Here is a 14,814-nt window from a genome sequence, read left to right as displayed (position 1 = left end):
CTATTATTGTGAAAGCTTATAGAACAGGCATCTACTTTTTATTAAATATAAAATTATGAAAATCAAAACCGGGTATGGTAACTGGTGATAAGCATAAAGGCTGGCCAACCAGGCGTTGCTATGACTACCCATCACGTGATGCAATAACGCACAGCCTGAAAAAAAAAACTGCACTCACATCATCAGTCAAAATTAATCGCCTGCTTAATCTGATCGAGTTACGGAGGGCATCCTGTCAACCGCGACATCTTGTTTATTCAGAGGCTTCAGTCGTTTACTCAGCTCCATAGAAACCAACTGCTCTCTGCAGGACATAAAAACCTCTCCATTCCGGCTGAACCAGTCTGTAGGCGGGCTTCTTAACCACTTAAGGACCGCCTCCTGCACATATACGTCGGCAGAATGGCACAAGCACGTACCTGTACGTCCTCTTTAAGTGCCCAGCCGTGGGGTGCGCGCCCGCGACCCGGTCCGAAGCTCCGTGGCCGCGGGACCCGATCGCCGCTGGAGTCCCGCGATCGTTCCCCCAGAGCTGAAGAACGGGGAGAGCCATGTGTAAACCTGGGTGGGCATCTGAGGAGGGACTGCGCAGACCCCCCCCCCCGGAGTGCAGCCGATTGGCTCTCCTCTCCTCGCGTCTGTCAGACGAGAGCGAGGAAAAGCCGATCAACGAGTCTTTCCGTTTACACCGTGATTGGACACTGCTGTTCACGTGGTAAAAAGAGTTGAGGCTCTTTACCGAGATCAGTGTGCACAAATCAAGGTCCATAAAGACATGGATGAGCGAGTTTGGGGGGGGGGGGGGGGGTGGAGGAAATAGGGAGAAATGTATAACAGGTGTATGAGAAATAAAGCAAGCTCATAGGACACTAGCAAAAAGAGAAGGGGGGCATGCTGGTAGTAGCAGTAAGTATAAGACGGTGTCCCTCAATGGACAAAGTTATGGATTATACGCACGTATGGGTCGAAAGCACCACACACTAAGAAAAAAGAAAAAAGGAAAAAAAGGGAACACTAAACCATGAAATGGTGGAAAATTGTCAATTTTATAACAAATGAAACTTATTTATTTATTTGTTTAGCAAAAAATAAAAACCGCAGAGGTGATCAAATACCACCAAAAGAAATCTCTATTTGTGGGAAAAAAATGATAAAAATTCTATTTGGGGGGGTACAGTGTAGCATGACCGCGCAATTGTCATTTAAACGGCGACAGCGATGAAAGTTGGCTTGGGCAGTAAGGGGGGTGTAAGTGCCTGGTATTGAAGTGGTTAATTGTCGCTCAGCATGGCGAGAACTAAAGAATCCAGTTTATAGATAAATAAGCCTGTAGCCAACGGCATGGTTCATTCTGTGCGCCTGTTTACATACATAAGATTGTACTCCCTATTGGGAGACAAACCTGCTCTTCTTCTAGCCAAACTAAATATGTATTTATCCCCTCCCCCCAGGATCTGTTTACCCAAAACATGGCTGACTTATCAATCTCAAAAATAAGTAAAAAGAAGAAGAAGAAATGTATAATAGTTGTGTGACCCATTTAAGGAAATATACAAGTCGTATAAAAGCTTATCTGAAGATCAGCTGCAGTGCTGACATCGTGAGCTCCCTAGAAAGGCAAGTGTCCTATCAAAAGTCCTACGCTTTGTCTGATGAAAAACCGATCGTGTGTACGAGGCTTTACTAACACGTGACAAAGTTGCAAAATTGTGCTTAGGCATTAACATTTGTTTTACCCTTAGGTGTGAAGGGGATTAATGGAAAGAGAAAGAGAAAGAGAGCGAGCAAGAAAGAAAGAAAGAAAAGAGAGCGAGCAAGAAAGAAAGAAAAGAGAGCGAGCAAGAAAGAAAGAAAGAAAGAAAGAAAGAGAGCGAGCAAGAAAGAAAGAAAGAAAGAAAGAGAGCGAGCAAGAAAGAAAGAAAGAAAGAGAGCGAGCGAGCAAGAAAGAAAGAAAGAGAGCGAGCAAGAAAGAAAGAAAGAAAGAAAGAAAGAGAGAGAGAGAAAGAGAGCGAGAGAGCGCAACAGAGAAAGAAAGAGCAAGAGAGCGAGAGAGAAAGAGAGAGCGAGAGAGAAAGAAAGAGCGAGAGCAAGAAAGAGCGAGAGCAAGAAAGAGCGAGAGCAAGAAAGAGAGCGAGAGCAAGAAAGAGCGAGAGCAAGAAAGAGCGAGAGCAAGAAAGAGCGAGAGCAAGAAAGAGAGCGAGCAAGAAAGAGAGCGAGCAAGAAAGAGCGAGAGCGAAAGAAAGAGCGAGAGCGAAAGAAAGAGCGAGAGCGAAAGAAAGAGCGAGAGCGAAAGAAAGAGCGAGAGCGAAAGAAAGAGCGAGAGCGAAAGAAAGAGCGAGAGCGAAAGAAAGAGCGAGAGCGAAAGAAAGAGCGAGAGCGAAAGAAAGAGCGAGAGCGAAAGAAAGAGCGAAAGAAAGAAAGAGCGAGAGCGAAAGAAAGAAAGAGCGAGAGCGAAAGAAAGAAAGAGCAAGAGAGAGCAAGAGCAAGAAAGAGCGAAAGAAAGAGCGAAAGAGCGAAAGAAAGAGCGAAAGAGCGAAAGAAAGAGCGAAAGAAAGAAAGAGCGAAAGAGCGAAAGAGCGAAAGAAAGAAAGCGAGAGAGAGGAAAAAAAGAGAAAGAGAAAATATAAATCTTGTCTAAATAAATTGCATTCTAAAAACGGAATTTCATCATTCTCACGTAAACTAAACTGCTGGTGATATTTTTAAAAATAATCTGTTCCTCAATTAAATATTTTAGCGGCCAGATTCTGAGAATTTGTGCCGCCAACAAAGGACAATTTGATTTAATTTCACATCCTTTTGTTCAGTTACAATCCGAACATTTGAATCTAAACTGGCAATCGAGACAACCGACAGAGGAAGACGAAACCGATCAGAGTTACATCAGCCCACACTTATCACACTTCCTCTGCATGCGCTGCTCAGCACTGTCCTACATTGTAACAGCAAAACAACCTTCCTGTCCTAGGGTAATGGTAACCGACATTATATTTATATAACAAAAATACACACACACAGTTTTAATAAAGGACTGCTGAGACACAAAGTGCATTAACCTGCAGCTACCATAACCATGAAAAGCTTTCCTAGCCAAGGCCCCTTTCACACTGGGGCGGGAGGTGCGGTAGCGGTAAAGCGCTGCTATTTTTAGCGGCACTTTACCGTCAGAATTGCGGTGGTATTCGGCCGCAAGCGGTGTGGTTTTACCCCCGGCTAGTGGCCGAAAAAGGATCAATACTGCCTGCAATGCCCCTCTGCAGAGGCACATTGCTGGCGGTATAGCCGCGGTTTCCCATTGCTTTCAATGGAAAGGAGTGGTAAACACATCGCTCCAAAGATGCGGCTAGCAGGACTTTTAGAATGGTCCTGCTAGCGCACCGTTCCAGTGTGAAAGCTCTTGGGGCTTTCACACTGGAGAAACAGCAGCCAATGTTGCAGGTCGGTTTGCAGGTGATATTTTTAGCGCAATAGCACCTGCAAACCGCCCCAGTGTGAAAGGGGTCTTCAAGTGGAGTTCCACCCAAAAGTGCAACGTCAGCTTATTCATCTCCCCCTCCCCACCCCGGCACCTTTCAGAGGGAGGGGTCCCCTTTTATTTTTTGACAGATACCCGGTCCCCACTTCCGTCGCACCTTGCTGCGTTGATGTACGTCAAAAGTCCGTCCCTCTCCTCCTTTCTCTGCCGATGGACCAATTGGAATGCGCAGCACGCATGCGCAGTAGGGAACCGAGCGTGAAACCAAAAGGCTTTCCTGCCAGGGTCCCTTACCGGCAATGGCAGCGGCTGCGCCCAAAAGCTTATCTGAAGATCAGCTGCAGTGCCGACATCGCGGGCTCCCTGGACAGGAAGTGTCCTTATATTAAGAGTCAGCAGCTGCAGTATTTGTACGTTGGGTGGGCGGACCTCCACTTAAAACACAGCCTCCTAGGCCAATTCTGACACTCCTATATGTAAAAAGCATAACCCAAATATTATATATGTTTTTTTTAGCAGAGATAAAAAAAAAAAACACACAAACACACACACACACACACGTCAGTTTACTAAGGTAGTGAAAACAGACAGGAGAAGCTCCATTAGCATTGCTGGTTGTCTTGTCATACCAACGGCCACCACAAGATGGCACCAGATCACAGAAGGAAGCATAGGCCTGCAAAAGGCTGCGGCTTCAATGACAGGCCGGCGCGGCCCAGAGACACAGGATACCTCAGCCTTGCCGCGCCAGGTCGCCAATTCTACCTGGCACCCGGGACTTGTCGAACCCCGAGTTAGGTTATTATAACATGTGGCCCCACTGGAGAGATTTTTCCCATATCTCACAGCCGGGGGGGGGGGGGGGGGGGGATCTGATGACACACACACCCACCATAGTGCAGGGAGCTGTGAGTAATCTGAGACCTGAGTGGAGGGAATAGACACATAGGGAAACATACACAGCTCAGGCTGTCAATTACCTTCAAAAGTGATTAATGCAGAGAGGGGAATGAGAGAGCAGGCAGGAGCCACACTTGGTGCTCTGGACTGAGGCAAGTACACACAATAGAGGGATAGAACATGTTCATTTCATAGGTTTACAACTTTTAAATTTCCACATACCTTATAACCGGGTGATTTTATTCCAGGTGGAACAGAGTCCTAAGAAAAATGGAAAAAAAAAAAAAAAAAAAAAAAATCAAAAATAAATACAAACTATGCACAATAAAATTAGATAAACTTGACATGGTCAATAGAGACACACATTCTTAGAATAGTCCCACAGCAACAAACTTTATTCACTTACTGAAAACAAAAACAAAAAAAAGGGATGTATTTTCAACCCACGGAGGTCATTTCTGGTTTCTGTGCTTCTTAAAGTGGTTGTAAACCCTTTTTTGTACTTTTACCTACAGGTAAGCTTATAATAAGGCTTACCTGTAGGTAAGGAGAATATCTCCTAAACCGGTTTAGGAGATATTCCCCTCGCAATGCGCCGCGGCGCATGCGCAGGGGAGATCTACGGCGAAAGGACCGGCAGCCGCCGGACCTTGCCGAATTTAAATCTCCCGCGCGCACGTGACGTCATCGCCGCTCCAGCCAATCACAGCGCTGGAGCGGCGATACCCGGAAGACACGCCAGGCAAGAGGACATCCTGCTCAGGGTGGACCAGGTAAGTGCTACAAACCTCGTTCCGAGGTAAGTATTTCATAATGAGCTAATATGCGGTGCCTGCATGAAGCAGTCAACTGCAGTTTGGGTCACCCGGCCCTTCTAGCCCCCGTCACCCTCCTGTCTTCATACTCCAGCTGTTGCTTAACAACTATTCTCAGGGGAGGGTTGGTACTGCAGCATCTGGGAGATTGAACGTTCACCTTCACTGTATTAATGAGGAAAAACACTCAGGAACGTGCATCACTCAGTCCCTGGAAGCCGATATGGAGCATTTATTATTAAATATTACTGGCTGCAGAGAAAAGTGCTGGAGCTTCATGAACAAGACCGGGGGGGGGGGGGGGGGGGGGGGTCCAAAGGTCTATGAACGCAAGAGCTCTCAAATCTCCATAAAGACAATACATTATGCAATATACAGCAATGAAAAGCCACAGTTTTAATGTTACAATGTTTGTTTAATTTTTATTTTCTCCTGGAGGGACCATGGTGATAATGTATTCCGGTATCTGGAGAACTGAAGTGCTCACAACAGATGGTGGAAGGTTATTAAAAAACAACAGCAGAGAAGTGTGGAATCTAGCTGAGTATACAATGTACTAGTTAAAGCCAAGGTTGTACTGACAGTACAAATACCGATTTGTTTTTTATATTGCCATTTGACAGTGGCCCTAATGACGCGTGAACTGTCAGACGTTCATTTTCAGAGAAAAAAAAAAAAAAAAGGGAGGAAAAAGAGAAAGGAGAGAAAAAGAAAAAGAAAAACGAGAAGAAAAGAAAAGAAAAACGAGAATGAAAAGAAGAAGAGGAGAAGAAGAAAAGAAGAGAAGGAGAAGAAGAAAAGAAGGAGAAGAAGGAGAAGAAGAAGAAAAGAAGAGAAGAAGAAGGAGAAGAAGAAGAAGAAAACGAAGAAGAAAAGAAGGCGAAGAAGAAAAGAAGAGAAGAAGGAGAAGAAGAAAAGAAGAAGAGGGAGAAGAAAAGAAGAAGAGGGAGAAGAAGAAAAGAAGAAGAGAAGGAGAAGAAAAGAAGAGAAGGAGAAGAAAAGAAAAGAAAAGAAAAGAAGGAGAAGAAAAGAAAAGAAAAGAAGAAGAAGAAGAAGAAGAAGAAGAAGAAGAAGAAGAAAAGAAGAGAAGAAGGAGAAGAAAGAAGAGAAGGAAGAAAAGATGTAACTTTTTAAATAAAAATTACAATTCTTTTTTTTTATCTTTATTTAAATGAGCCCTGTTTGGGGTCTTTGGTGAGATATCAGGGGTCTTAACAGACCCCTGACATCTCCCTTTTGAGACAGAGGAAGGGACTAAGGACAGAGATACCCCAGTCCCTTTCTCTGGGGCCTCAGCTGCACGGAAGATGAATGGAGAGGAGTAAACCGTTTACGATGCTCAGTTATGAATGGACAGAATCACAGATTCTGTTCATTCGGAAAAGGAAGGAGACGGTAAATATGTAATTTACCGGCTCCTTCCTCTGGTCTCCATCCTCAGAGGACGACACAGGGGACAGTCTGGGGTGATCAGTGTGGAAGTGGGAGGAGTTACAAGCACCGATCTCCCTGTATAGATTTCAAATAAGCGGCTGACAGCTTTATTGAACTCTCTACAGGGAGGTTGGTGCTCGTCACCTCTGACTGCCCAGGTATCAGGTCAAGCATTGAAGCATTTGCCCAAGTACAAGCACTTGGGCAAATGGTCAGTATCGGTGCAACCTTAGTTAAAGCCTTAGTAAATCACAGTATGCAGAGTGGGTTGTAAAAACAAAGAAATAGAGGGCGCACTAACCTAGCGCATTACCCTTGTGGTATTTTTTATTTGTATAAAAAGACAGGTATACTCGCAAAACATTAGAAACAAGGCACATGAAAGTCCAGAGTGTACTGGAAGCGACCGGGACAAGTCCTCAGCGTTAGAAGATCATCCCCTCTTCCTTAGAGCCAGGGGACAACAAAACCAGTGCATACATTAGATCTGCTGAAGATTGTGCTTTACCTTTGTCCAGTGCACTTCTCTTGAGTGCAGGAGGTTGTTTTTTTGTGCCATTTATTATTATTATTATTTAGATCTAAGGGGGGCAGAGTTCCAGAGGGGGGCGCTGGAAAAAGCTAGAGTTCCAGAGAGGGCTGGAGTTCAGGAGTGGGGTTGGAGAAAGTTTCAGAAGGAGGGTACATGGGGGGGCCAAATAGAGCCAGGGAGTTCCAGAGGGGGGGGGGGGGGTTATAGTGTGATGGACGATACTAAAATTCCTATTTTGTAATTATTTTATTAGAACCACTGAAATGTTTTCTCTTCTTATATTCTTTTACTTTCTTTTATATTCTTATATTGTTTTTATATTCATTATCTATATATGCATGTGTGAAAAATATATATCACAATAGTGTTTGTTTTCCTTAAGAGTTTATATCAGATATGATGTTTTAAAAGTTACAAGTACATCTTAAACTTTGAAAGGAGGCAAAAGAGCTATTCAGATGTCATTCTTCCTCTAGCTCGTCACTCCTAAACAGCTTCACTCAAAACCCCCCTCCTCCTCCTCCTCCTCCTCCTTCTGTTTCTTCTTCTTTTATTCACTCAGGAACTTATATATATATATATATATATATATCTAAACCCTTGCAGAGCTGACCAAGGACCCCTGTATATGGACATTCCATAATGGACATTACAGGAGGCTGCATGTGCTGTGAAAAGCCCCTTCCCTTATATGGACTTACAAGGAGAATGTGTGTAGTGTGCAATGATCAGACGTCACAGGGGGCTTGTAATAAGGGGCTGAATTATATGAGCTGACCAATGTGAATGCATACGTTTTGTGATGTCATATTGTTCATAAAGGAAGCCGCACGGGCTACACCCCTTCCTCTCTTGCTGAACGCTGGAAGGTGAAGATGTAAACTTTTTAGTCGCTCTGGTTTGCATGTTTCACTATTATGATTTGGGTCAAACGGCAGAAATGGGGTTTTGCCCTGGAGGTTGTATCAGGGGTCATCATTATCAATAAGAGTTGGGAGGGGCTAGAGGATTCCAGCAGGATCCAGAGTGTTCTGGAGGGCTAATAGCGGCTGGAGTTACAGATAGCACCAGAGGGGAGTCAGTTCGGGAGGGGGCTGGAGTTCCAGAGAGGGACATAGAAGCAGAAGGAGCCAGAGGGGCAGAAGTCTCTGGAAGGACTAGAAGAGGCCAGAGTTCTGGAGGGGACTAGAGTTCTGCCAAATGCCAGACCGGGTCAAAGATCTGGGGGGGGGGGTTGGTGTAGAATGGTGCCAGAGAGTGCTGGAGAGGGCCAGAGAGTTCCAGCAATGGCTGGAGTTTCGTTGGTGGCCAAGAAGGGACAGGGGCGGCCGGATTCCGGTCAAGAGCGGGGGTTCCATCAAGGGCCAGAGTCCCACAGAGGCCAGAGGTGGAAGAAGCTCTGTCACGGGGGGGGTGGGAGCTTCGCTGGGGGAAAGCCAGAGTGATCTGGAGAGGAAGGAGCGGGTCTGTGGATATTTAAGAAATAAATCCCAAAAGCAAATCATTTAGAAAATCATCACTGTGGTATTACTTACAGTAGGGCAGGGCTGTACTGCGCAGTCTTTTATCCCACAATGACTATTATCATTCCAGAAGGGACATGGCTTCTTCAAATTTGCCTTGGAGGGAAAAATGAATAAATTATTTTAGCTGTACATTTATGTCTCCAAATGTTACAGCAACCACAAAAAGATATTTTAGGACATAAATGAACAAAAACGTAGACATAATAAATACAAACAGCTAAGGCTGGCCAACTACCCTGAGCAAATGTGCCTAAAGAATTACAATTTACTCTTTATAACCTTTTGTGCTTCTTCACACCAGAACGCGATGTGGAAGTCGCATTTTGCTTCTTCGACGTCTTCTGCCGGGGGGTGGCCGGGCTTCTGTCGCCTTCTGCCTTCTTCTATGTTGACATGTTGCTTCCTCCTGCTGTAATGCCGTGTGCGCGGCTCGCACAGATTTATATAGGCCTCTTATGAGGTCACAGTCCCATCATGCTCCGGGTGCACGGAGCATGATGGGACTGTGACGTCATAAGAGGCCTATATAAATCGGTGCGAGCCACGCACACGGCATTACAGCGGAAGGAAGCGACGTGTCAACATCGAAGAAGAAGAAGGCAGAAGGCGACAGAAGCCCGGGCACCCCCCGGCAGAAGACGTCGAAGAAGCCCTGGAGGGGGGCCGCTGTAAAAGAGCTAAAGAAAGAGCCCCCCCCCCAGGCGGAAGAGAACCAGGTGGCGGTGAAGACCGGGACCCCCCCCCCCCACGCAGAAGACATCGAAGAAGCAGGGCACCCCCTTGTAAAAGAACTAAAGAAGAGGGGGGGGCCCCGGAGCTGACTAATAAATTACTTTAAAAACCCTGTGTAGTGTGTACTTTTTACCCCATACTCATTCACCTAGGGTTGGGGCGGCATCTGGGGGACCCCTTATTAAAATGAGGCTCCCGAATTCCAATAAGCTCCCCTCCTGCAGACCCCGACAACCAACGGCCAAGGTTGTCGGGAAGAGGCCCTGTCCTCATCAACATGGAGACAGGTGCTTTGGGGTGGGGGGGCCACAGCGCGCCCCCCTGCCCCAAAGCACCTACCCCCCCATGTTGAGGGCATGCGGCCTGGCACGGTTAAGGAGGGGGGGGGGGTGCTCGCTCGTCCCCACCCCTTACCTGCCGGGCTGCTGCTCAGATACGGGTCTGGTATGGATTTTGGGGGGGACCCCACGTCGCTTTTTCGGCGTATAGGGGGGTTCTCCTTAAAATCCATAGCAGACCCAAGGGCCTGGTATGCTCCTGTAGGGGGAACCCATGCCGGTATTTATATTTGAAATTTGGCATGGAGTTTCCCCTCAAGATTCATACCAAACGCAGCTGACACAGTGCACTGCGGTTATGTGCCGATAGCTGCGGAATTTCGCAGCTGGACGCATCCAGTTCTATTTTTTCTATCCGCACAAAACCGCGGGTAACCATAATGTGTGAATGATGTCATAGGAAAGCATTGTGTGCTTCTAGCTGCGGTGAAATTCGCAGCTAAAAGCACCATTCTATCCGTCCGTGTGAAAGGGGCCTTACACTGGATCCCCTCCTCCAACCCCCCCAGTCCCGTGATCCCCTGCTGTCAGGCACCTGGGATGCCGCTTTACTGGTCTGGGGATTTGAAATCCTCCTGGCTTCCTCTCCTTCAGCGCCTACAGGACGGGCTAGGCGGATTCTGATTGGTCAGCACCATCCATGGGACGGTGCTGACCAATTAGAATGCCTCCTCTCCGTACACACCGAGAAGGTACAGATAGGAGGAGATTAGGTTGCAAGGATGTCAAATCCCCGGATCGGTGAAGTAGCGACCCGATGCAGGACTCCAGTACAGCGGAGGATTGTGGGGATTGGAAGTGGGGGGGGGGGGGGCCAGTGTAAGTTCACCTTACATATTTTCTGTGAAAGGTGAACTTTCACTTTAAGAACCTGTCACTTTTGGATGCTTAACCACTTAAGACCCAGACCAAAATGCAGGTAAAGGACCCGGCCAGTTTTTGCGATTTGGCACTGCTTCGCTTTAATTGACGATTGCGCGGTCGTGCGACGTGGCTCCCAAACAAAATTGGCGTCCTTTTTTTCCCACAAATAGAGCTTTCTTTTGGTGGTATTTGATCACCTCTGTGGTTTTTTTTTTTTTGCGCTATAAACAGAAATAGAGCGACAATTTTGAAAAAAAAAAAAATGCAATATTTTTTCCTTTTTGCTATAATAAATATCCCCAAAAATATATTAAAAAAAATAAAAAATTCTCCTCAGTTTAGGCAGATACGTATTCTTCTACCCATTTTTGGTAAAAAATAAAAATCACAATAAGCGTTTGATTATTTTTATTTATTTTTTGCGCAAACCAAAGTATAGTGTTTACAAAATAGGGGATAGTATTATTGCATTTTTATTATTATTATTTATTTTTTTACTACTAATGGCGGCGATCAGCGATTTTTTTCGTGACCGCGACATTATGGCGGACACATCGGACAATTTTGACACATTTTTGGGACAATTCTCATTTTCACAACAAAAAAATTCTATAAAAATGCATGGTTTACTGTGAAAATGACAATTGCAGTTTGGGAGTTAACCACTAGGGGGCGCTGAAGGGATTAAGTGTGACCTCATCTGTGTTTCTAACTGTAGGGGGTGGGGCTGGATGTGCGACATCATTGAACGTGCTTCCCTATATCAGGGAACACACGATCAATGACGGCGCCACAGTGAAGAACGGGGAAGCTGTGTTTACACTCAGCTCTCCCCGTTCTTCAGCTCCGGGGACCGATCGCGGGACTCCAGCGGCGATCGGGTCCGCGACCCACGGCTGGGCACTTAAAGAGGACGTACAGGTACGCGCTTGTGCCCAGACGTGCCATTCTGCCGACGTATATGTGCAGGAGGCGGTCCTTAAGTGGTTAAAGCGCAGGTAGTTAGAACTTCCCAAAATCTGCCCCCCCCCCCCCCCCATGTCAGTAATGTAAACTGGTGAAAAAGTTTGCCTGAATTAGGTGCAGGTAGTTCCAAGGAAAACAGAAATTTGTTGCTATTGTACCTTATAATATCGGAAATAGTCCGATTCCAGCAGTTTTTGGAGTTTTGGGAACAGCTTGTTATTATTGAAACTGTCTATAGTCTCCACATCACACGTGCAATCATCCAGGTAGCCTGTGACCTAGAATAAAATAAAATAAATTAAGTGTGAGAATAAACACAAGCGTTACACCAATTACATAACTAGGACATCATTTACAGAACACAAAACAGTAACCCTACCATGGCCAAACCTGGAGAAACCAACGTGCAATGTTCAGCAGGAAGGAGTGGAAATGGTGTTCTGCTCAGCAGCCAAGGCCCTGTAAAGGTCTCAGCCCTCCCAGATACATAGATGTATAGTGCTCGCCCCCTCCCTTGGACTACAGGAGAGTCAGGACGCTCTCTACGTTGCGTATAGAGAAAGGAGCTGTGTGTTAGTGGGTGTCCTGACTCTCCTGTAGTCCAAGGGAGGGGGGCGAGCACGACACTCCACACCAGGGAGAAAGCCTTGCATTACTGTGTGGAGTTACAGACAGAAGAACAGGAAGTGAGGATTTCTCAGAAGAAATAAGGACATTTAAAAGCAAAATGGAAGGATGAGGTAAGGAGGAGGACTGCACTAAGGGAAAGGAAGATATTTAGGAAAAAAGGACATTTAAAAGCAAAATGGAAGGATGAGAGGAGTGAAGGAGGACGGCACTAAGGTAAAGGAAGATATTTAGGAAAAAAAATAAAATAAAATATTGAGATTAACGGATTGCAGGAAGAAGAGCAGTGTGGAGACCAAGTATAAAACCTGGGCGACTCAATCACCATATTTATACCTTTATTATACGACAATAACTTCCTAATTACACTCATTTCACAGTGTTAGGGAAACCCGAACAGTAACAAAAACATTTTACTGTATAGAAAGTATTGATAAGATGCCAAACAACTCACAAGGCAACACAAAGCATCTTGTAATTATAATAATTTGCATCTCCCTTTGGAGGATTATAGGCGGCCTTTTCTGAAATCTAAAGCCTACAACACACTATGGAAAAAATAAATCAGACGAACGATCGTCATATTTTCCACAAAAAAAAACAAAAACAAGAAACAGGAAGTGGGTTGTATAAGGTATTTACTGGCAAAAAAAAAAAAAATTTACTATCAAAAAAAGTTGAACAAGTATAAGCCGCAGCCTTACCTATGGAGCTCAATACGTGGATCGCGTGGTGTGTCGATCTGAACATGGTGACCCGTTTGGATCAATGACGATCCTTTGCACCGCTATCAGCAAGTGTCAAACTATGAAGGCACCCTCACAGTTCAGAGAGTTACAATCCCATCTGCCTCGGTGGCAGATGGGACTTGTAGTCTCTTCATTCACATATGCCGGTGAATGAATTATGTGGCTGCGCAGGCATAGCGCCCACCGATTTTAAAAATCTGACAGCGGGAAGAGAACTCGCTTTGGACGTGTTACAACCTCAATACACGGATCTAATATATTCAAAAAAGATGAACTCAAAAAAAAATAAAAAAAAAAAAATAAAAATGTATGAAACAAAACCAAAACCTATAAAAAAAATTATAAAAAAAAAAAAAGTTTCTATACAGAAGCAACAATCACAATTTCAAAAAAATATATTGTAGATATTTAAAGAAAAAGAATAAAATTAACCACCACATGTTAAAAAAAAACTACCAATAACAAAAAAATGTTATAATGTTTATATATATATATATATATATATATATATATATATATATATATATATATATATATAAAATAAACCCCACTACCAGTAATAAGGCTTAATTCACTCCTCTGTGAATTAACAGTTTGGTGACAATTCCAACAAAACACCCGCCGTTCCATAGGGATGAACGGCAACAGATGTGAAAAGCCCCAGAGATGGGAACAAAGTCCAATTAATAAGCAAATCCTCAAGGCCGAAATAACACCAGAACAACAACTTAGCACACGTGTATAGCAGCCGTCATGTACCTGCAGCACAGCGTAGCATGCGTTGTACCCTGCCAAACCAAATTTTGATTAATAGGCTGCTGTACTGCACAAAAAAATAAAATAAAAAAAAACACGTTGTCTGTGCACAATAATGCATGAAAAGGTGTAAAGGGGTCCTAAAAAAAAAAAAAAAGTTGGAGTAGCAGGTCATAAAGTGTGCTATAATGGTGGTAAGAGCCCACTCACATGTGGCAATGTAGGTGTAAATAGGCCCTAAAGCCTTCCCTTTAAAAAGCACACTAAGGTCTATTTATAAAATGTTTTCACACAACTTTCACACATTATAAATTGCAAATTAAAAAGTGAATATTCGCAAAAAAAAAAAAAAAATATATATAAAAAAAATAAATAAAAAAAAAACTCCGTAAAAACGTATAGCCCCCATAACTTGCAGCAAATAGTAATTATACAAGAATACAAAGAAAAAATGCATTACATACACACACACTTTTTTTTATTAGTTACATTTTTAAAAACTCTTCCATGGGATTATTTTGATACATTTTAAGTAGCTTATAAAAGTATCAAGCACAAAACAAATACTATTACAGTCGTTTTATTACTACTGGTGACATTCTTATAGAGCTTTTTTTTTTTTTTAGATAGATAGAGATAGATAGATATTTAAAAAAAAAAAACCTCTATCATAATTTTTTTTATAATAGAGATTATATATATATATATATATATATATATATATATATATATATATATATATATATACATACATATATACATACACACACACACACACACACACACATATATATACACACTCTATCATATTTATGTCACCAGCAGCAATACAACATCTTAATAGTATTGTTTTTGTGCTCGATACTTTAATAAGCTACTTGAAATGTATCCCCAACGGATCAAAATAATCCCATGGAAGAGTTTTTAAAAATGTAACTGATAAAAAAAGAGAAAGAGTGTGTGGGGTGTGATGGTTGAGAGATATTTTTTTTTTATATATACATTATATATATATAAAAAATTTTTTTTCCTTATTAATACTACATAATAAAACACCACCACATTTTTATATTAGTATTGTTCTTGTGATACTTTTACAA

At 43.5% G+C, this 14,814-nt stretch overlaps 1 protein-coding gene across 2 annotated transcripts in view; it reads right to left on the bottom strand.

The window, feature by feature from the left end:
- The window catches only part of ERO1A (endoplasmic reticulum oxidoreductase 1 alpha), a 54,188-nt gene that overhangs the window by 34,397 nt on the left and 4,977 nt on the right, over positions 1-14,814 (bottom strand). For both annotated transcript variants that reach the window (XM_040333679.1, XM_040333680.1), the window contains exons 2-4: positions 11,741-11,860; positions 8,692-8,775; positions 4,598-4,636 (exon numbers count right to left, since the gene is read on the bottom strand). In XM_040333679.1, the coding sequence (XP_040189613.1) occupies positions 4,598-4,636; positions 8,692-8,775; positions 11,741-11,860 (243 nt within the window). The remainder of the gene's footprint in view (positions 1-4,597; positions 4,637-8,691; positions 8,776-11,740; positions 11,861-14,814) is intronic.

Source organism: Rana temporaria, chromosome 13 (genome assembly GCF_905171775.1).
Source record: "Rana temporaria chromosome 13, aRanTem1.1, whole genome shotgun sequence".
NCBI lineage: Eukaryota > Metazoa > Chordata > Amphibia > Anura > Ranidae > Rana > Rana temporaria.
Note: the sequence above shows the minus strand (reverse complement) of the source record. Positions and strands in the feature narration are given on the sequence as shown.